This window comes from Lepisosteus platostomus, chromosome 3 (genome assembly GCF_059453375.1).
Source record: "Lepisosteus platostomus isolate fLepPlt1 chromosome 3, fLepPlt1.hap1, whole genome shotgun sequence".
NCBI classification, from domain to species: Eukaryota; Metazoa; Chordata; class Actinopteri; order Semionotiformes; family Lepisosteidae; genus Lepisosteus; species Lepisosteus platostomus.
The window spans coordinates 20,620,639-20,642,699 of record NC_142613.1 but is presented as its reverse complement, the minus strand read 5'-3'; the positions used below and the strand labels follow the sequence as shown (position 1 = coordinate 20,642,699).

General features: G+C 37.7%; 1 protein-coding gene across 1 annotated transcript in view; it reads left to right on the top strand.

The window, feature by feature from the left end:
* Nucleotides 1–22,061, top strand: part of enah (ENAH actin regulator) — a 116,017-nt gene that overhangs the window by 13,077 nt on the left and 80,879 nt on the right. Inside the window, exon 2 of the mRNA XM_088623448.1 lies at nt 19,171–19,336. Coding sequence (XP_088479574.1) covers nt 19,171–19,336 — 166 coding nt within the window. The remainder of the gene's footprint in view (nt 1–19,170; nt 19,337–22,061) is intronic.

Below are 22,061 nucleotides of genomic sequence, written 5' to 3'. Positions count from 1 at the left end.
ATGACTTTCAAACATAATACGCTGTAAAGATTGACATTTGTTTAGCGGCCGCTTTAGTTATTCCCTGCATTGCATTTTTCTCCTTTTGGGATTCAGGATACTGAGGCCCTCCTCTCTTCACACATTGAGTACACCAGCAGTGATTTCCGGATCATGGTTCTGTTGCTGCCGATCCATTAAAACTCTGTGTCCATATTGTTATTGCACGGAAACCGCTTTTGACACCCGGCACTTTGGAATTTACCTCTCTCGTTACCCAGGTCTCCTAACATCCTGTTGCAGCCACCTCATCCAGAGACTTGATAATGCCCTGTATTAGCTTGTCACGTTTGGGAGCAGGAATTTGGAAAGGTCAGAGTCCTTGAGGGCACTTGGAAAGTGGCCTGACAGATTATCACCAAGGGTTTGAAGTGGCTTCTGTCCTGGGTTGTCATTGGCAGCTTGTATTTGCTAACCGTGTAAAAAAAAAAAGCTGCTGATAAGCACAATTTCTGAGTGCAACTGTGCTTATACTTCACCCAAAAGTCATTTTACATTTGTAGTTTGCAGTTTCTAGCAAATCCTGTGAAAAATATTTTGATTAGTGTACATTGGGCCATATTTTATCTCTTAGACAAGAATTTGTGCAATTACGCACTTGTTACTATTAAGATTTCATTAGATGCACATATTCTGCTGAATATGCATTTTTGTCACAATGATTTTCCACATCCTCTCTAGAAAAGAAAAAGGGAAAGAGCATTTTTTAATACTAAAATGCTGCTGACCACAATGTTATTTCAGAAGCCCTTAAGACAATTAAACATGCATATGTTGAGGTCTTTTAATGATTTAAATGTAAAGTAAAAGGTGTTCTACTGTTTAAAGTATATCCTGTAGGTCTATAATTACTTCATGTAAAATGGAGCCTTATTTGGTATCTTGTAATTTAGCATAATTTGTAGTAATGCCTTCATAGTATTCTACTGTATTTCGGAAATCAAAATGCAATTCATTTGGTAGCTCAGGAATATTCCCCTTCAAGGATTTTTTTCTGCTGCATTTTACAAAGACATTTTTTTTATTTTATCACTCTACAAATCCAAGTAAACCTTAATAAAAACATAGCAGACATACAGTCAGATGTGGGCAGCCTAATGAAAGGAGGCTATGGGGGTGAAAAGAATGAGAAATGTTGCACTGTTTGAGCTTTAATCATGACACTGTGCTGTGATTTCATCTTTCTAAACGTGATCTTCCTTAACAACTGCAAAGACTCGATGACTGTTGCCAGGTTACCTTCTAGAGCAGGACTGTGAGAATCCTGATCCTCTACCAGGAGCTTGGAGAAACACCATTGAGTTATAACGATCATTAAATAATGAATTACTAAGGCATGTAAGTAGGGAAAGAAAATGAGTACGAAAGCATTATAGAGCGCCTGCTTCCTAGGATTTCTCAGGAATGACAATAGCTGCAAAGCCATGCTTCTGCATTCTTCAACGCGGTGCAAAGCATCCACCTTCATTCTAAATGAGAGATGCGTCTTGCCTTCAAAAATGGAAAACTGCCGGTAGGTAACTGCTCACAGAGCAATTTTTTTTATTTTTAAGGTCTGTGCTGTAACTATTTTACAGGTACTGTTATCAAAATGGAAGCAACTGTTGCATCTTTTTTTATGAACATTATATTCGGACCATTATACTGTAAATGCCACATGCAAACTAGGTTGCATAAAATCCAAATCGATTCCTTAGAGAAGTGAAAGACCTGAAAGGTTTATAGTTTTTGTTTGCTTTGTGCTACCTTATCTTTTAGTGGATATTTTGGCTATTTCATTCCTGTAAATCACAATACTATTGTTGCATTCCTGTCCCTTTTTGTAAGCTGTACTTAATGCAATAGCAATTAAATACTACAGTCTCACAGTATTTTTACAATATATACAAGCTTTTTATGTTAATATACCTCTCTAAATTGTATATTGAGAAGCACCTTCAAATGAGATGTTGACTCACTGAATGAACAAAAAAATATGTCCATTCAGCAGGTATTGAGATCACAGGCAGTGTGGATATAGGGAAAACACTTATTTAAGAAAAATATTGAGTTTCCAGTTGCAAAATGTGAACCAGATTTTACCTGGGAACAAAACCATGACAGTTCATTTGAGGACTTTAGTCTGAAGTTTAAAAAGTGCATCACCCCAAGAATACCCTCCTCACGTGCAGATTGTATATCAGAATAAAGAGGTTGGTGGTTCTTTCAGACTCTGGGGAAAAAAATAAGAAACCATTCCACTTGCAGATGTAACAGAGCTCAGTCACACTGAGATTTGTTACAGAAGTGAAGTCACCCCCTTGAAATCTAGACTGTAATTTCTCCTGGGGTGGAAAACCCATCCTTTTAGCGTAGTAGGAAGTGGAGCTGGGTATACTCTAACCCCCAGCACCCCCCACTACCAGCAGGGGCACCGCAGACCTGCACTCGTCACATACACTCCGATTATAATGTTGTCTAATTCCTTTTAGTTATCAGTTTTGTGAACGGAAAATACCGGAAGCTGAATGGAGCTGTTGGAAGACCACTAGTTGTTGGCTTTTGTCTTTTTTTACTCTTTTAGATTTTTACCTGTTGATAAACGATCCACACTTTCATGAACAAAACAGCACTGCGTACTAAATCCCTTTGCCAAACATTTTAAAATTTGTGCATATGTCACTTTAATTTTAAAGTCCAAATGGGCATTACATTTCCAAGAGAGCTGGGTAGATACAGGCTAAAGAAATACTAGATATTTCTCTTCTTTAAATGCTTCAGATTTAAGTGGGATAAAACCAGAAAGGCTCCACCCTGTAGTATGTGGGTGCATCTAAAACACCCAATAACACAGATTATTAGATAGATGCAAGCACTTTGGTAATGTGCTTTGTTTTAGATCAAGGATAAAGACTAATAAAGGCTAATTTGTGCAATATCAGTTAGCAGCTTTATGCGCGCTCACTGGCTGTTGTTAAATTACATGAGGCGATGTTTTATTTGTTATAATGAAACTCCTACCTATTGTAACATTTAAGGTCACATAACCTACCCCCAACACACCTCTTCCAACACATGCATATAAGGAGGGTGGAAAGAGAAATGAATGAATGCAGTGTTACTGTTTTAAATTGCAAAATGTATTACAATGCAGTTAACATACAGTAGTAGAGGGAGTAATATTTTAACGCAAATACATTGCTTTGTACGTGCCAATGGGCTAGCACCAGTACAGAGCAGTTAATAGGTAAAAGGCCAGAGTAGATTACATGGTGTGTGTTCTTATACAGTAGTCTAGCTGGTTTGTTATATATTGGCTCAAAATGGCTTCCCTGTAGTTTTTGTTGTCTGTACAGATAGAAGTGCTGTGTCGTGTTAGACACTGTTTTTGATTTCCAGAGAGGGAGGCAGGTTGTCTTCCGAAGCAGCCTCTGAAACTCAGCAGTCTTTTGTTAATGAAAGATCTTTCTACTGGAGGCAAGGATTCTCAGACAAACATGACTCCCAATTCTAAGGGTGAATGAGATGTGAATGTGATGCATGTTTCTGATTTTGTACTGATTAAAATGTGATTAGAAAAGAAAACATTATTTTAGTCATACAAGTCTCATAGACATTGCTTTTCTGGTCATACAAGTTAATAATAAATTGTAGTTAATTGCTGTCAATAGCATCTAGACATCCTGATATCTTCCTCTTCAAGGGCACAATTAGGTCCTTGTGCTGTTTCAAACTCGTGTTGAGCCTGTGTCTGTATGGATTGCACAGAAGAGACTTGCATTTGTTTAACTGTCAGGGAGTGCTGCACAAAAATGTCCTGTGTATAGATTTCAATGAACAAGACCTCTTCAGAAATCCAGTAAAAGGTTCAGAAATGCAAACTCTTCTGCACCGATTTGTCTGCATCAGGGAATTGAAAGTAACATTTGTATCTTTGGGTCTAAATAACCGTGATGCATGCTGGAAAATAAAATTTCAGGCAAGGCATGCAAGTACAGTATCTGGTTGCAAATCTATTCCATTATTTTCTGTTTCACAGTCATTTATCCTTTCAGTTTCTAGGATTTTTACAAATCTGTAAAGGTTTATTATGTAAGGCGTTATTGTTCTGTCTGGCCAAAACAACAGGGGAACACTTCTGGTGTGTAGGTGTGAAAAAAAAAACGGTTTGTGAGCTGAATTTCTTACGAAAATCTTCTTCTTTCATGGGCAAAGTGTCTTCTGTCTGTGACTTAGCTGTTGTTGTTTTGTTACGTGCCACTTATAAGAATAAACACTGCATATTGGTGTGGAACTGTTTCTCCTCTCTGCCTTGGTGCTGATGAGCTATCTTACTGTGACAGGAGAAGGACAACCAGACAATACTACATTTTCATAAACTGAAAAAGGTTAAATACATTAGGAATACCTGTGAAATGTAACAAAAATCCTGCTCTATCAGCAATAGTGGTAGTCATGAAGGGAAAAACATTTTTTAATTTGCCCAATGGCAGGATGGAGTTAATTTGAACTATTAGTAATACGAATGATTCTGCAGGATGGTGCCTTGCTTGTTTTGTCTGTAATTGTCAAAGAAGGGAGAACACTGGGAGTTTTATGAGGGTAGTAAGGGAAAAGTCTGGTGTTGTGAGCTTAAAGGGGGTGTACTCTGATGGATGGGGGAGTTCATTTTTTTTTAAGTCTGTTTGAAAGTTAGTAAGTCGGAATGAAAGACAGCAGGCAGGAGCTCCAGATAGTGCCCATTCTGCTTCCTACCTGCTACTGGTGTGCTGCAACAAAAAAGACATGATTGGCTTTATTTGCTCCTGAGTCAAGGCTTATTAAAGCACAAATCCATCCTGTGAAGGCTGCACTGAACCTGTTGCAATTATTTCTCAGCTTGTGACACCACTCGCTGTGACACATATCTACAAGCTTTTAATAAGGCTTAAAAGCACCCCTTTCACTCACTAACTTGATTTTTAAGTTATCCTTACTGACGTTCCTTTGAATGTCCTGGAGGTGGCAAAAAAGATTTAAGGTCTGTAGCTTGTACAATGACCATTTTTTAGCTTTGTCTTGCTTTCTGTTAGCAAAATATTTCCAGGCTGGTAATGTTATCCCTTTGTTGCTGGTAAGAAATGGGCAACATCCTTTTCTGATGTACTTGATTGAGGTTGTGATGTTTTATTGGATAAAATCAGTCAACATTTCAGTCCAGGTGCATATGCTGGTAATGATGTAATTCCAATTATGGTATCTCCCATGTTGACAGTTTTCTTATTTTGTAGACTTAACCACAATATTCTGTCCCACTCCTTCTGACATCTCTGCTGCCAAGTAGGCGTGGATAGAAGTCCTTTTCATTGTAGCCTCTTCAGAGCCAAAGCTAGGATCTGCTGTATTTTCTCCTATAAACACAAGTAGTTGCGTCTTAGCTACTAAAAAACTTGGGAGGCTGAATTTCATGAATTATTTCACCAAATAATTCAGGTTAATATTTTAATTAACACTTCAGTGACCTTTTTCCAAGCAAGCCTTAACAGCAGAGATACAAAGGTCAGAATCTGTGATGTTTGTGTTTAAAACATGGCAGTACTTCTCAGATGGTTGGCAGAACTGCTGCAAATATGCATCTCGCTGAGGATCTCATGGTGCCCCCCTTACTGCTTTTACAATAAGGGTTTTGCACATTGTGCTGTGAAGTTCAGCATGAATGAATGCGTGGTTCCACAAACTCTCGTACTGAGTGTGACTCATGGGCTTAAATGGGAAATGTATTTCTGAGCCTCTCAGAACTGCTTCCGTGCTGGCGCGGTTGTCAGAGTGGAGGCGATGCGTTGGCAGCCGTGGGCACACTCTGCACTTCCATGCCTTTTATAAATCTGCAAGGCATTCCACAGACTGTGAGGACTTAGTATTAACAGAATAGAATCTAGGGGCAGGGATGGAGGCAGATGAAGAGAAGTCTTCCTCTTCCCAGTTCCTGGCACTGAAAACTGAGAGGATTATATGTACTATACTTGTTTTTTTATGTTTTAACAGGTTACATTTAATCACATTTTATTCTCTTTTGCCATGTCGTGTCCACCATCTATCTGAATACTTGCAGTAAGGATAGCATGTCGTTGTTGTGGTTTGTCAAAATGAAGTACAGTAACTGGGATTCCCCGAGAAGGTAGTTACCTCAATGACGCCACTTGATGGGTTTGAACCAGTCAGGTTTGCTGTGCACCAGTCATGGGTGTGGTTTCCACAACATGGCTTGGTACTGTAGTTATTCTCATAATTCCCCCAACCCTCTGGGTGAAGAAGTGCTTCCTGCTCTTAGTTTTAAATGCACTTCCACGTAGCTTCCACTTGTGCCCTCTGAGCCACATTTCATTCTTCGTTCTGAAGACATCCTCTGGCTTGACTTTGTCAGTGCTTTGCATGCCTGTCACTGATGCCTGTAATAGGAAAGCCACCTTGCATTCCTGAGTTTAATTTCTCATTTTCTAGTCCTGTGTTGTAGTGTCTGCAGTCATGACCTTTCAAGGCTGATGTAGTTTAATTGGAAGATGATAATGCACCCAAAACTCAGCTGCTGCCCAGCTGGCTGTTAGAAAGCACTGTTAGTTTAAAAGAAATCTCTGGAAGAGCTTTTTATACAGAATCACATATGTTGGTTTGTGTTTTCTTATGGAGTTTGGACAGTTGTTTTCCACCATCCTTGGCTGATAGTGTTCTAAGGTGTTCTAAGGAGAACAGTAACATTCAGGGATTTATTTTAGGAGAGCTCCCTCCCTCTCCCTTTGTTGGATGTCTGACATGTTTTTCATTTTACGTTGCTTGGTTTCCATAAAAAAATCTGAACTGGTTTTTGCAATCGTTGGTAGAGAAACGGTTTGCATTTTTCAGGAATATTCTAAAATACGTGCTTCAGTTTGCTATAATCATTTGTTGCCACACTTAACTGTTTAAGCTTTTTGGACGTTCGGAACTTCCTTTATTTAAGAGTCCTAGAATATTGGAGTTCTGAAAATGAATTTGTAGTATTTTGACCTTGGATAAGTGGTCATTTTAATAGTTATTTTCATTGTACTTATGGCAATGTGTTCAGAAGTTAAATGTCTAGTTTTGTGAGCCATGAGAGGGCTTCCAAAGAGTCTGGCTTTTTGTCGTAGGTCTCTACTTGTTTTAATTGGAAATCTGCTCATAGTCTTTTCAGAATTCTAATGGTTGCGAGCACACCAGTCTTTCCTTCACTATTGATGATGAAGACTAACAAATCTTTTTGGCTTGGCTACACACATTTTCTGATTTGATAGTTTTATAACTCCTCATAGGACTTATTGATGAAGTAATTTGACTATTTCTAAAATGCAGGAAATTCACCAAAAGTTCTTTCCTGTGCATCTAAAAACAATCCTATTCATGTGTGAGATCCCAGTACAGTATACAGCGTTAAGGAGAAATGTGCCACCTCATTAAAATTCCAAATCACAATGGGGGGAAGATGATAAATTGGATCTCTGATGAACGTGGAATTATCTCCTGCATCAGAGAAGAAAAGGTTTGTAATCCTGCATGTAATTTAAATTCATAAAACACTTGAAAGAAGTTGATGAATGCCAGTGTTGCTGACCTCTTTGTCACGGCCTCTGGTATGTGATGATGTGCTTTTTGATGTGAAAATTCATTTGAATGATGCCAGCTTCACAACAGCAGGAATAATACAGATGTGTTGTGGCGATAAGAGATTTTTTTTTCTTAAGAAGCCCTTGGCCTCCATATGAGCTGTGCCGTCGTTTTTTTCTCATCTCAAATTGGCAGTTTTTGCCAGGGTGGCTTGACTTTTTGGTGATTGTTTAGAAACTGATCATTAAAAAAAAATACCCACTGCAGCAAAAGCTGATCAGTTTCGGAAGGAGCTCTGGAAGAGATGTCCAGCAGCTGCTGCTGCAGATTGTGCTGAAAGCCTGGTTGTCTGGGGGGGGGGGGGGGGGGTTCTGCTGCTTCATCCCCCCTTTAGCCCCCCTATCCTCTCTCTGTATCAGGGAAGGGATATACATAAAACCCACCCACGCACACAGTGTTGCTACGGTGATCGCGGTAATTTCACAGCCTATAAAAAGATCTGAAGAAAGCAGAAATATGCTATTGACTTGTGTGTTGGGAATGGGTCGGAGGGGGGTTGTTAAATGTCCTCTTTTTACATGTCATAAGATTTTGATTTGTGGATATGAATATTTCACTTAATATTCCTGTTCCTTAATCTGTGCAGGATGGCAAATGCTATTTATGTGCGAGGAGAAAAGTGTGCACTGCTTATTTTTTTCCATGCTTGGTAAATATTACAGTAGTTTTTAATGCAGAGGAAGCCTTGTGCTGCTCACTATCACCCCCAAAAGTAGCAGTGATTCAGGCAGGCTTAGAGAGCAGCATCACAGTCCGCCAAATTGCAAAGAGAAGCCTGTCTGGGACATCACTGTCAGTATCTCAGTGGGCCATGGTACACTCTTATGAGAGAAACAGCTTGGGCTAGATGTATTTTTAGACTGAGTCACTTTGCTTGCAGCCAAACATGCCAGCATTTCCTGTTATAGGGATTTAGTGCTGTTTTCAAATATAATACTCCCCTTGTTCATTTGTTTTCAAGTAGCATGTTGATTTAATTAGTGCAGTAGAGTTTAGAGGACCTCCACACGCCCAAAAAGAACTTTGTATACTTAATGTTAAATTGGTAGCTTTTAAATGTTTTGTTAATGGCTATCCATGAGTCGATACCTGTGCTACAATTTACACAAAGGCATTCTCATGAAACCCCTATACCTTTTAATAGGTTTAGCTCTTTAAAGCCGCCTTAATCAGCTGACAGCCTGCACTGTTTTCAAAAGCGCATTTTCTGTTGATCACAGATTGCACATTTACATTTCTATAAGCTTGCAAAATCATTCCAAAACAGCATGGTGATCTTGGTCTCTTGTGCTAAAGCCCTTTTTCTTTAAGGGAAGATTCTTTCACATGCTGTTGCATTTAATTTTTTTTTTCTTGTGCTTTGCACCACCTACTTCCCCTTTTAAAACCAGTGTTACTATATACAGTCTTCCACAATTACGAGTAAATTAAAACCTTACTGGGAGTTTTTAAATAGTACACAGCATTCTCACACCTCCGGTGTGGAGTAGAAGAAAGGCACTATGGGTATTCTCTTCAAGCTCACAAGCCTAAGGGGCTTGTTGTGAGCATATGAAGCCAATACAATTTTTTAAAACTTCAAAAGCCTATACTTGATAGCATTTTTACTGAGAGACTTACCAACTCTTGTTTCCGACAACTGCATAAAGACGTCACTGGTAAATGACTGTGTTGAATAGTGTAGTGCTTGCTAAGGGAGCATTTCAATGTACCGTATATGAATTTGGTGAAATTAAGGGTGTGTGGGGGGGGTGACTAAGGTTGTCTCGGTTTTTCCTTCAAGTGCGGTCGGTATGTGTGGCATGCCAGTTACAAAGCAGTAGCAGTTGATATTTACATTTCAATATATTAATGCATTGCTTTTCTCTCCTCTCCTGATTAGTTTTTTTTTGTATCAGGGTGAAGTCCATAAGCTATGTTTAAATCAAAGACATTACTCTGTCCCAATTTGTTGTTGTCTCAATGACTTTTAGGTATATGGTTTGTTAGACGTAAGGTTATACACCAAAGATAGTGTAACTACAAAGCCGCCCATGATGCTACATCTTATTTGCTGACTTTTAATGTAAAACAATATCTAAAATGTCTCACTAATCTGCTTTGTGTGAAGTTTGTGAAGGTCATTTTTGCAAAATGTACTGATTTACTTTCCTTGTACAATGAAATTAGAGAAAAAAGTACTACTGTGAAAGAAACACCAAAATGTCATATACAGTCAAAAGACTGAATTAATGTTTTTTTCAAAGAAAAAGTAATTGCATGCAAGGCTTGTTTATAAATATGACAAGAGTACTTAGCCATTGATAGGTTTTGAATTAACTACTTCATAATTCAAGTGGTTATATTTCTGATGTCTGTTCTTCGTGAAGAGTCTTCAAGCAATTGTAAAGTTTCTTAGTGGAAGGAATATAAAAAAAAGGTAGAAATAACCTTTTTGTATTAAACTATCATAAGCATAACATTGGGATTGAGATAAATCTAAACTGGGTGATGAGGTGTCACGGTGGTTAGCATTGCTGCCTTGTAGCAGTGGGGTCCTGGGTTCCAGACTTGGGGTTCGATCTCTGTAGAGTTTGTATGTTCTCCCCATGACTCCCTCCATGACCCTGTATTGGATAAAGTGGTAAAGAAATAGATAAAGGTAAGTTTTGTAAGGTTCTCATTTAGAAATTTGCTGTTAAAAATGCCAGCTTTTTATGATTCCATGTCTTGTGTCTTTATCGCAGCATGAAGTCACCGTTATGACTCAGCCAATTTTGGGCCTTAGAGAGCATGTCAAACCTTATTATGTCCAGCAACATCTGTGGACAGGAAAGTTGAAATAACATTTTGCTGATATTACTTTATATTAGCGTTTTAAGCAGTTGTTTTTGAAAGAACAGTTTTAGGATTTTATGTTCTTGACAGTCCTTGGCTGATAACATTTTAGTTGTGCAGATTTGGATTCCTTAAATACGTTGTGAAAACTTGTGAAAGTCTTGTGTTTGTGGGGATGTTTGTGATTTTATAAACAATGGGATCCAAAACAAGTACTGTAATTTAAAGGCATTTAATTAAGTGAATGGCAGTTTTCACTTGAATTTGGCATTCTGTTCTGCAAGTGGAGTCTGAAACCAAATTAATATATTGTTTTCTTTAGTATAGTTGATTGATTGTAATTATCTTGTAATAAGCGGGTTAAAGACCTGCAGCAGCCAGTGGTTCAGGCATTTTTTCTGGTACTACATATCCTAGTCTTTTGTTAATTTAGAAGTCTTGACACATGACTAAGGGAATTATTTGGCTGCTTTTAATGTGACTTTACTGAAAATACATTGCTTGATATATTTTTCAAGGCTATAATTTGATTTGTTTGCTGAGGAAGCTCTCTTTGATCTGCTGTGGAGTCACAGTGGATCAGTTTGGATGATTGCTGCTGGGAGCCCCCGACAAAATGCATCACATCAGCTCATGAAGTAGACCTAGAAGGGAATGCCTGTCTTGAGCTAGGCTGAGGACCAGTTTCGATGAGACCAGAAGGACCTGGAGTATAGTCTTCACGTGGGGAACAATGTTACAATTGTGTACGAAGGGCCTTCAGGGTGACTCGCTTTGCTACACGTATAAATGTTAATTGACTGGCTATCTTTTTCGTCAGACCTTATTGAGACTGTTGGGATGCGCTTCAAAGCCGTGTGATGTTCTACCAAGTTATTTCCAACCTTTGCGTGCAGTGTCAAACACAGGCGTCATGTGTACGTAATTGCTTTTAAACAAGATGCATTAAGTCTGATGTACCATGTGCAACTTCATTGACTTACTTTAGTTCATGCTGTGAGTGATGACCTTTTTTTAAAAAAAGGGAGGTCTTGAAATCTGATATTCTTTTTGGGGAAATAAAATGGAGCTTTTAGTCTAGTACAGTCTTGGCTTCTGCAAAGGCTTGGATGGTTTTCTGAAGGACTTGATTAAAAATAGTTTATTAATCAGCTGAAGCTCTTGACATTTTTGTTGCAAAAAATGAAATGGACATTTTTTAAATTAAGGGAAGAAAATTCAACTTCAGAGATGTCACTGACTGTACTTAATGAAAAGGCCTCATTTCATACGGGTTTCCCCGTTGGACATTAATCTTACAGCATGTACTTGACGTAAGCATACTCTGTTGCGATTAAAGACTTTGATGTTAGTTTTGCATGAACACTTAATGAGAAAATTAGGATTTTTTTTCCAATGTATCTTGGAAAAAAATGTTCACGCTCTCTTCAATCATTTGTAATCATTTTGGGGGAAAAACACTCCATGTACTGCATTTCACACACTTAACAAAAGCATTTCTTCTGATAATATGCGTGTCCTTCTCAGAAAGGGCAGTCCTGTTGGTATTAGGAGAGTGGATAATGAATTGTCGAGTGTAATTGAAATATAATCTCATTGTATGTCCTTCATCGTACTTCAATTATGGCCTAGAGCGGTCTACATTTCTTTCTATGTAGTAAAGTCAAAAAGGTTGCATGTTTGTCATAATTCTGTGACTTTTCAATGTTGCAATATTTTTTTCCCCACAGGATACGAAAGGCTGCAGTTTTCCATTATTCTGAGATCTTCTTGGGAATATTTGTTTAAGCTCTCTCGTGGTCTAGCTCAATTCATGTTGACTTTCTTTTCTAACTCTCAAATTCAGGATTTCACTAACATACTGTGCAATATGGGGGTTCGCAATATACATTAGGGTTAGGGACCAGAAAGTCACAATTTGTAACAAAGCAATGTAAACAGGCTAAATTTTCTCCATAATAATGTAAATATATGGGATAAAGGGCTATAAGAGTGTACCTTTTGCCCATTTGACTTAAAGGGAAGGCTTTTCCCATGATAATTAATTAAATAGAATAGGTTTAGGGACCATACGTTAGATTGTTTCACTTGTAAGTAACCAATAATAATGCATGTAAACGTGAATTTTTTAAACCATTTATACACTACCACTGTTATCTTGATTTACCAGTCGTTTTAATGTTAAGTCATTTTAGGTGACATTTTAAACATTTATCTTAACCAAGCACTTACTTATATTACTTTTCCCTGACGAGTCTACAGTTGTGCTTGATTGTGATGGATTGCAACTCAAACCTGAGGTTAGCAGTGGAAACTTCTTGGAGGCATATTTAAAATTGAGCATAGGAGGCACGTCTTCACCCTAAGGGTTGAGGGAGTATGGAACAAGCTACCCAGCAATGTTGTTGGAGCCCATGTCCTAGTTTCTTTAAAGAAGTGGTTGGATTAGACCTTTGGATCCATTGGCTAACAACCAAATGAGCTAATTGGTTGAATGGCCTCATCTCATTTGTAATTGCCTTGAAAATTGAAGGCTGTTCTCTTTCTGGGCAGAAGCTTCTATTTTACCTCCAAATGCTGATGAGTATACCCAGACAGGATTAACATACAGAGAAGTTAGCCTGTGAGTCCTCAGGCAAGCTAAAAAGACATCAGGGAGTGTTAATTGGATGTTCATAAGCATTTTTTAATAAAATGGAAATTACTGCAGGTTGAGTGGACATAACTAAATTCTGGATAACATTGACAACTAGGGTAATCTGTGATATTGATTACAGTTTAAGATTTGATTTATTGAAATTCACTTTACAGTGTTCTTCCATTTGATTTAGCTTAATTTGCAGTGTTCAGTCATATGCTGTAACCTGCCATGCTGCCTTAATGGAAATGAAGACATACACAAAAATGACTAACTTTTCCTGGTTCCTGAGAATGCAAAGGCTACTCTTCTGCTACATTTGAGCTCAGGCCAGCACATTTAAACTGATTGTCAAACTGAACTGAAGTTAAGTCCTTGCTATTGTACGTATGTATTGTGCACTAGATAATGTTGCAGATACATTCTAGCTACATCCCAGTGAGCAAGTTAACATTTTGGTCCCGATATTATAAAACACAACTTTAAAAGCAAATGTGAAAGCCTGTAATGATCCTGCTTCCAAATCGCAGGCTACATTTTATTTAGAGTTGGCAGTGTGATAAAGGTGTTTACATACAGAGGTGTAGCAGCTGAGCAGAGTTGCCGTATTACTCAGCTGGTGATTTCATGAATAGGATTTGATGATTTAGTCAAGGCCTGCTCTGTTTGTACATGAAGATGGAGAGCACTCTGACATGAAGGAGAGCTGCAGTCTCTGGACTTTGCCTCAAGTTTGGATTCCTCTAAGCTGAACACTTGTGGTTGCAGTTTTGTGTTAGTGACCAAAGAAGCTGCTAGCAGGAACAGTCTTGAATGCTGCCCTTAACTGGTGTGGTTTTCTCCTATGGCCCTGGCAAACTGCTGCTAAATCCTTAATGGATCACATCATTGCTGAGGTTTAAAAATCATCAGGCTTGGCAATGCAGTTTCCTTCTTCCAGAAAATGGCCTAAATACCAGATGCACTGTATTATTTACATCTCTTTTTGGCAATCTGTTTTTTTGCCTTTTAATGATAAGATCTAGCAGTGCATCTTGTGAAACAGCCTTAGCCTTTTAGTGATGAGATTGACTACTGTATATTTTTAAATACTGTAGTAATGTATACCCATTGACTGTTGTATTATTGCAACTTAAAGTTCATTTTTTTCAAAGTCCAGAAATTAATCAAATTTTGTAAGGAATACACCAATGGCACTTTTTTCTTAAAACCAACTCCTACACTTTAGGAGTGCCATCAGGTTTATTGTTTTAAATCATATAGTACCTTTGTCAACAGTACACCTCCCTAATTTTGATATGTATAACAGTTCTTGTGTGATTAATGACTGTAACTTGCCTGAAGTTTCTTTTACTGTTCAGTTTGCTGAGCTAGGTCATACAGTAAACTTTTTCTAACCAGTGATATTAAAAATAAACAAATGATCTCAGCTGTTACCTTGACACAGCAATCTTGTCAGATTTATCTTATCAATGCCATTTCTGTGTGTCTTGTCGAAATAATAACAAATTGCAATTATATGTAAGAACTTTTGCAAGTTCCTATAAACATAGGGTAACTTTGATTTAAAATATATACAATATAGTATTAAAGTTTATAAAATAGTGCTGAAATTGTGAAATGTAAATTTCACTCTGTGGGTGTTAATCATTTGTATATCATTAAATGAGATGGCAGTAAAGCCATAACATAAGTTATGCAGTGATGTAGCTTCTATTGACATTGGGTCTTTTCCTGATATGATATCTCATACTGACATTGCTTGCAAACATTGATGTTAACAGTCTTGCAATGCGGTACAGCTTACATTAAATTATGCTGTAATTACTCATGTAATGTTAAGATAGACAGCTTGCGGTTCTTTTTAAAGTGACATCTAAGGTATAACTCTGTAGTGCCACTAATTTGACAAATGGAGAGGTAAATTCATCTGCTGCTATTTATGAAATCCTTTGGAGAAATGTGCAATACAGCTTTCTTTAATGTGAGCTGCTGTACAGTTACAAGTGCTTGGAACATTTGAAACAACTCAATCACAGGTGTACTGTACATTGATGTTAATAATACTCAGACCGTTTCACATAGGCTTGCTTTTGTTGTTGAGTTTGTACTTTTAGCACCCACTACCTGAATAAAAACACTAGACTTTCTACCTGAATAAAAATGCTGAGATTGATAAAGTACCAGCAACTGAATAAAATATTTGCTGTATGTGCTCCACTCATTTGTTTATATCCTTGGGATCATTTAAATGCAGTTTACCACAGTTCCTCATAAGTTATTTTAATGGCTATATTCACAGTTGTCTTAAGTGTTTAAAAAGCCACAAAATACCTGTTTTTCTTGCTTTACTCAGTTTAAAATTGAGCTATTTTACCTTGCATTAAAAATGTTACCTTCTTTGGAATATCGCTTTTGTTCCCATTTTTGTTGTAGCCGAGCTTGATAACTATAACTCTTTCCTGCTAATTAAATGCTTGGTTGTTTCCAGAGATCTCTATTGCCTTTTAACACCATGCCCTGAAATGCAGGCCCTTCACATCTCACTATTACTCCTTAAAGTTTAAAAGAAGTCCAAAATAATTCCAGAAGAGCTGAAATCAGTTGAAATCAGTTACTCAAGTAATTTGAGTAGCCTTAACAAAAAATTGCATTCCTTTCCCACTTTATACTTTTTGTTTCTGTGCCCAGTTTCATAATCTACATCTTTGTTCCCAGCATTCAGCACTGATGTACCAGGAATCATTTTTATGTTTGTATCTTCATTTTCAACATTTATGGCCATATTCTGTTCTTCCTTTAATACTTATGGTTTCTCTGCATTGTGTCAATCTATTTTAATATTGTCCAAAATGCAATGTACAACATACTGTAGATATTCTCGGTAAGAATTTCTAAAATCTATCTACAGTATGTGTAATAGGTATATCTTATAATGTTTCTTTGTTAGTCTTAACATTTGTTGCAAAGGTCATTTCTCCTTACACTAACGTTTTGGTAGTGTTCAGAAAAGCAATGCATGAGACCTGTAATCCTTCATTATCAAACACCATTTTGCTTACCATTTCTCTATGGTAAGCAATAAGGGAATATTTATCAAAATGTTCAATCTACAATATTGTTGAAAGAGATTTTGCTATGATATATGTACATTTAAAAGGTGTGCACACCACTCTAAAAGATTTGCCTGTTCTTTCTCAGAGTGTTGATCTTGGAGTCATTCTCTTTTTTCTCCGAGTGCAGTTACCACTAAGAATCATAAATTAAATACCGTTGAAGTACTTTTCATTCACTCGTTTTCCTAAAAGGACCATGGAAAGAAATTCTTGCTGAAGTATTTTCAGTCTGAGGCAAGAACATGTGTTAAAAATACAGCACCTCTGATAAGTTTACAGTTGCCAGAAGTCAAGTTTTGATACCAACATTTCACTTGCAAATACCTCAAGATGTAGATACATGTGTATCTCAGAACATGTTTTCTGTTTTGAGGGATGCTTGATAGTACAGCTATTAAAGTCATTGTTGGTGACTCCTTAATGCAAAAAGAAACGTCTGCTATGGATATGGTTATGAGCTTAGACTCTTGACTAATCTGTTAGGTGGTTCTGGAAGGTAGAGACGTTTAGATACATTTGTCTTATCCTTGGGTTATTTTTGTTTCATGGATCCAGATTACTTGAAAAGAGGGCTGCAGGGATTGTTGTTGGCCTCTTCCTTCAAGTAAGGGTGATGAACATTGGATGAGGAAATAATTGCTTAGTCCTTATATGATTGTTAGCCTCTGGTTCATCAATGGAGGTCGTGATGGGAAGACAAGATGGGTCTGGACAGCCGGTTTCCTGGTAGGTGCATGAAATAATACTCCACTGAATATTAAATATTCAGTTCTGAATATTCAGAAATACAGAAGGTCCCTGTTATGTCAGTCAGGAACTGAAAAGTACCAACTTTAAGTAAAACAACATACAGTATATGGGGAGAATTTTCCCCCAGAACATGATGTGTAATTACTGGGGGTTAGGGACCATGAGATTAGTTCTTTCTCCTGTACGAATAGTCAGAGATTTACCATTTGTTTGGTTAATTTTCCTTTATATCATATAAATATTTTTATATTATGAACTTTTAACAGCTTTTAAGTTCTTTTCCATGCTTGGTAGCCTGGTGTGGTGTCCGAGTTATTGTTTCTTTCAAGACTCATTTTGAGCTCTACAGTAAATTGTGATTTCTTGCCTAAGCTGTTGTTGTTTGACATGCAATGACATGTATGGAAGCCTTTTTTACTGTAAAAAAGCATGGATATGTAAACATTTTTTTTATACCTCGAGTGGTAGAATTGTGCTTGTGGTGGTGGAAGATGTTGATGAGGAGACTGAAAGTATTAATCATTTGGTAGTTGGTAGTCCACTTGCAACTCCATCATCATCAGCAACAATTATACAGTTTATGACTTAGGCCATCAAATTTAACATCCAGCATAATGTTTCTCTTCATGTACAAACTACACTAGCAATTTTCTTACTACTCACAGTTAAGGAATTGCAAAGATATAACACAAAGTTGAAATAATGGACAGTTTGTGACAGTCGCGATGTAAGATTGCAGACCTAGAAGCTACGCTGAGCATGCTGTACAGTACACAAGTTTAAAAATTTCATGGTGTTTTCTGAAAGTTGTAAAGAATTTTTACATTGAGTTTCTCAGTTCATCAACGACATAAGTGTGAAACAGCGTATAGTAGGGTGACATATAACGGGGACTTTGTATTCAGAAAATAATTAATTATAACAAAAGGATCTGTGCGTTAAGTAGTAAACCTTCAATATAAAAGCCATCCTCCTTGTTGAAACCAAGATGACCAGCGTTGAGGCAAAGATCTGGAAACTCCAATATCATACTGTATATTAATAACAGTCAACAATGCTTGTAGAGTATTCCAAATCCTAAAAAAAGTTTGATTAAAATCAACCCAGCTGATTTCTTTAGAATCAACATGCACAAATCAGAGGACACAACTGGAAACTAAGTAGAAGAGCCTTTAAAACCCAGACGAATAAGCCATTCTCTACCCAAAGGGCTGTGGGAGTAGGAAAACGAACTACCTAGAAGCCTATACTCTAGCTTCTTTCACAAAATGAGACACTAGGATAAATGTACTACCCTAAAATGAGCTAGATGGACAAAATGGCCTCCTCTTACTTGTGTGCTCCTACAGTATGTACAGTAGGGCATATACTGTAACAAAGGAGTCATTGACAGAACTAGTCTCTAAATAATATAACAGTACCCAGTTTGAAATGGCCTACATGTTTATTTTTGCATTTGGGGAAAATACCATAACACATTAACAACTTTGCAACAGAATTTAACTGTGAGCCAGGGGTTGTGGGAAAATGTTAGCCACACCCTGTTACTGCTTCAAAAGCTGCAGCAGATGTCAAGCTCCACAGGGCTTTGGGATTTACTAGGCCTTTTAAATAGGATTTGCACCATTTGTTGTGTTGTTTTTTTTAAAAGTGAAATCCCTTCTGTTAATATTGTAATCTGTCATCTCAGTTTTTAAGTAGATTGTTTTCCTCTTAAAATGCACTGTAGATTGCATTTAAGTCCTTTAACATTGGTAAATGTTCCTTCCGTTTTGGTAGTGTTTGTCATGGCCTGTTCTGCACTAAATCCTTTATCAACCAGAGAGAAACCCATTTTTACTTTTATTGTATTTTCACATTCATGTTCTCTGCATGCTCTTGTTTCTTCTCACCTAGCAGAGACACGCTAGCAAGCATGTTTGGCATCTCTAACTTGTCTGTGTGCCCTGCAATAGACGAGTGTCCTGTCCAGGGGTATAGTCCCATCTTGCACCGTATACTCTGGGTAGCTCTTACCTGATGTAAGCAGCTTTCTGATAATGGATGGGTGTTCTTAATGACCTCACTGCAGTAGGTCTCCTACTTACGATGAAAATTCAAAAGGAAACTACCTGTCGGTGCAAGAAGTCAATTCTTTCATTTAACCCACGTGCTCTTGTGCTTCTTCTGCAGCGAACAGAGTATTTGTCAAGCCCGAGCTGCTGTCATGGTGTATGATGACGCCAACAAGAAATGGGTGCCAGCCGGCGGCTCTACAGGGTTCAGCAGAGTCCACATCTACCATCACACAGGGAACAATGCATTCCGAGTGGTGGGACGCAAGATCCAGGACCATCAGGTGAGAGACCGGCCTGGGCCGAGAATAAGAACTGCAGATGGATCACCTGCTATATGTGATTAAATTCTCCAGTGTGACGTCTGCAGGGTTTCCGGTAATGGGGATTTCCATTTGTTGTGGACCAAGAAATATACTGATGATCAAAATATATATTTTTATTAATAATTGCCAAAAAGGATACAGCACTTGGGTCAATGTTTTGGGCACTCTTTTGATCAGTTGGTGAGTTAGTTGAAGTTGTGGTTGTTAAATAAACACTAAATGCTATCATTAATGATTATAATGATTATGAAGCATATTAATATGTCTTATGTCAAGCCGGGTGAAAATCAAGAGAAGAAAAAAAAAACTCTTCTTTGCTTCATTGCATAACTTGAGAGCAGTGCTTTTGTGTCACTGCTATGTTGGAGCATTGCCTCAGTGGGGTTCCTGCCCACAGTGGAGTCAAATCCATTTTATTGAAGAATTAAAGTTTTGTGTAGGCCTCAGCAAGTGTGATATTACTGCATGTACTACAGACATATCAATTGGTCTAGATGTGATGTTCTCACAGAAATGTCTAGTTGTTGCACAACTTCTTCCTGATGGTGATCTGACTGCACAGAGCTACATTGATCTAGTTCCAATGTCTCCTGCTGCCATGCCTGTAGTCTCATCCTGTCATGCCAGTATCCCAGCAGGTTAGCTGATGTTGTCGTGCTGCTCTTGGAGCAATGACTTTTTTTGTGAAATGAGAATGATGGTTTCACCATGGATGCATTGTTTATTTATCAGGTGAGCTAGGACACAGAGTAGCTTCTGGAGTTAAAAGGCCAGTGAACAGAAACACGCCTGTTCAAGATCTCCAAAACAGCAACTTGGTGTAAAACATATTGCTAATGTACAGCTTGTGCTAATTTCTAAGATGGCCACAGTCTATTTACTGTAGCTGTGACTTCCTCAGTAAAGTCCCTGTTGAGCATCTAGGTTAATGACAGATGTTAATCAACATAATTTACCTACATATATTACTACACTTACAGCCTAAAGTTTCCTTTTTATTCTTGAACAGAGAAGACTATGAATGGACCCGATGCAAGTATATAAAATTCTCCAAGGCGTTAATAGAGTCAAGCCGCTGGATTTCCTCAGAATAAACTGTGAAATATAATACAACATGTGGAGATTTTAAAACTCAGAACAGGAGGCACTTCTGTACACAATGAGTTGTGGGAGTATTATACAAGCCAACCAGCAGTGTTATTGAGTTCAGTACTCTGGCTCCTTTAAAAATGGCTGGAGAGGTCCCTGAATCAATTAGCTACTAACAAACAGGCTAGACGGGCTGAAAGTACCCCTTTTCATTTGCAACAGCTATGTCCTTATTTGTCATGTCTGATTGATGAAAATGTTAGTGCAGCTGCTATAAAAGATTGCCATTTTCCTGATGATAATGTCTTGAATTTAGTCATTCTAACTGATAAGTTTCTTTTGATGCGTGGTATACGTGATACACTCTGGATGAGATCGTCCATCAACACACAAAAATAAGCACAATGAGATGAATTTGGAGAAAAAATATTGGAAAAAATTCTGCCTATAGCATTCAAACTATCTCCCATCACTGTGGGCATATTTTTTTTTTATTTTAAAGAGGTAAGTCACAGATTGAACTGAAAATTCTATGAACATTCAGGAGCTGATTTGAAAAAAGCAGTTCAACATCTTATAATTTTATGGGTGAGAAAGGCCGGAGTTTGCATGGTACATTTTGAATTCCATTGTGAGATTTGTCTTTCTGAATAATATCACAATATTGGAGACTCTTTGCACTTGCAGTAAATAATTGCTTGAGAACAGCAATTTAAAATTAAGCATTATTGCTACTATCCAAGTATTTCAAAGACAACATTATTCACATCCTAAACTTTGTTTTTCAAAAACTGTCTGCATTTAATATTTATGTTAAAAGAGTATTTTGCCAGGCCTTCTTTAATGTATTTAGTGAATGAAATGGGTTATGTCGTTACAGGCTTCTTGCTATTGTATCCCGTGTATGTGGTTTTTAGCAGGGTAGAAGGAAGCACTGATTTTATTAAAGTAACCCCATGTGTGTTTAATAGGGTACACACCAGGTTTTTGAGACAGATTCTAGTGTTAGGGCTTTTACTTAAGGTTTTAGGTGTATATCCTTAGAATCTTGGGCATAGTGGGTTACAAAACTGTTTGATATCAGCTTCTTTTGAGCTACTATGAGGTACGTCGCCAATGTTTTGCAACTCTTGTGGTAAACCCAGCAGGTAACCAGGTCTACTAGAGGCCTTGCATCCCCAGACCATAGATTTGCAGCTGTGTCACCTCGAATCCCAGGCTCATGAGGTTTCAGCAGCTGAGCAGTGCTGTTTCAGTTTGTAGCACAAACTCTAGATATAATACAAATTGTCAGGCTGTTTCTGTAGGTGGTTCTGTACTGTATTAGGGGACTCATGTGGATGGCAGCACCTCTGTCTTGTTGGCTTTGAAATGATATCCTGATATAACAAGACAAAGAAAATGTTAAACCAAGCAAGCAGTGATTGCTTAACTTTGGTTTGTAAACGGGATTCTCAAAGCCTCTCTCATGTTGTCACATGATGGAGTTATTCTGATGTCTTAGGTTTTGCCAGAAATATTTAATGGGATTTTTAGACTTGCTGAATGCAGGAAAACTGCCTTTTTTAAAATTACAGCTGCCTCAAATGAACCT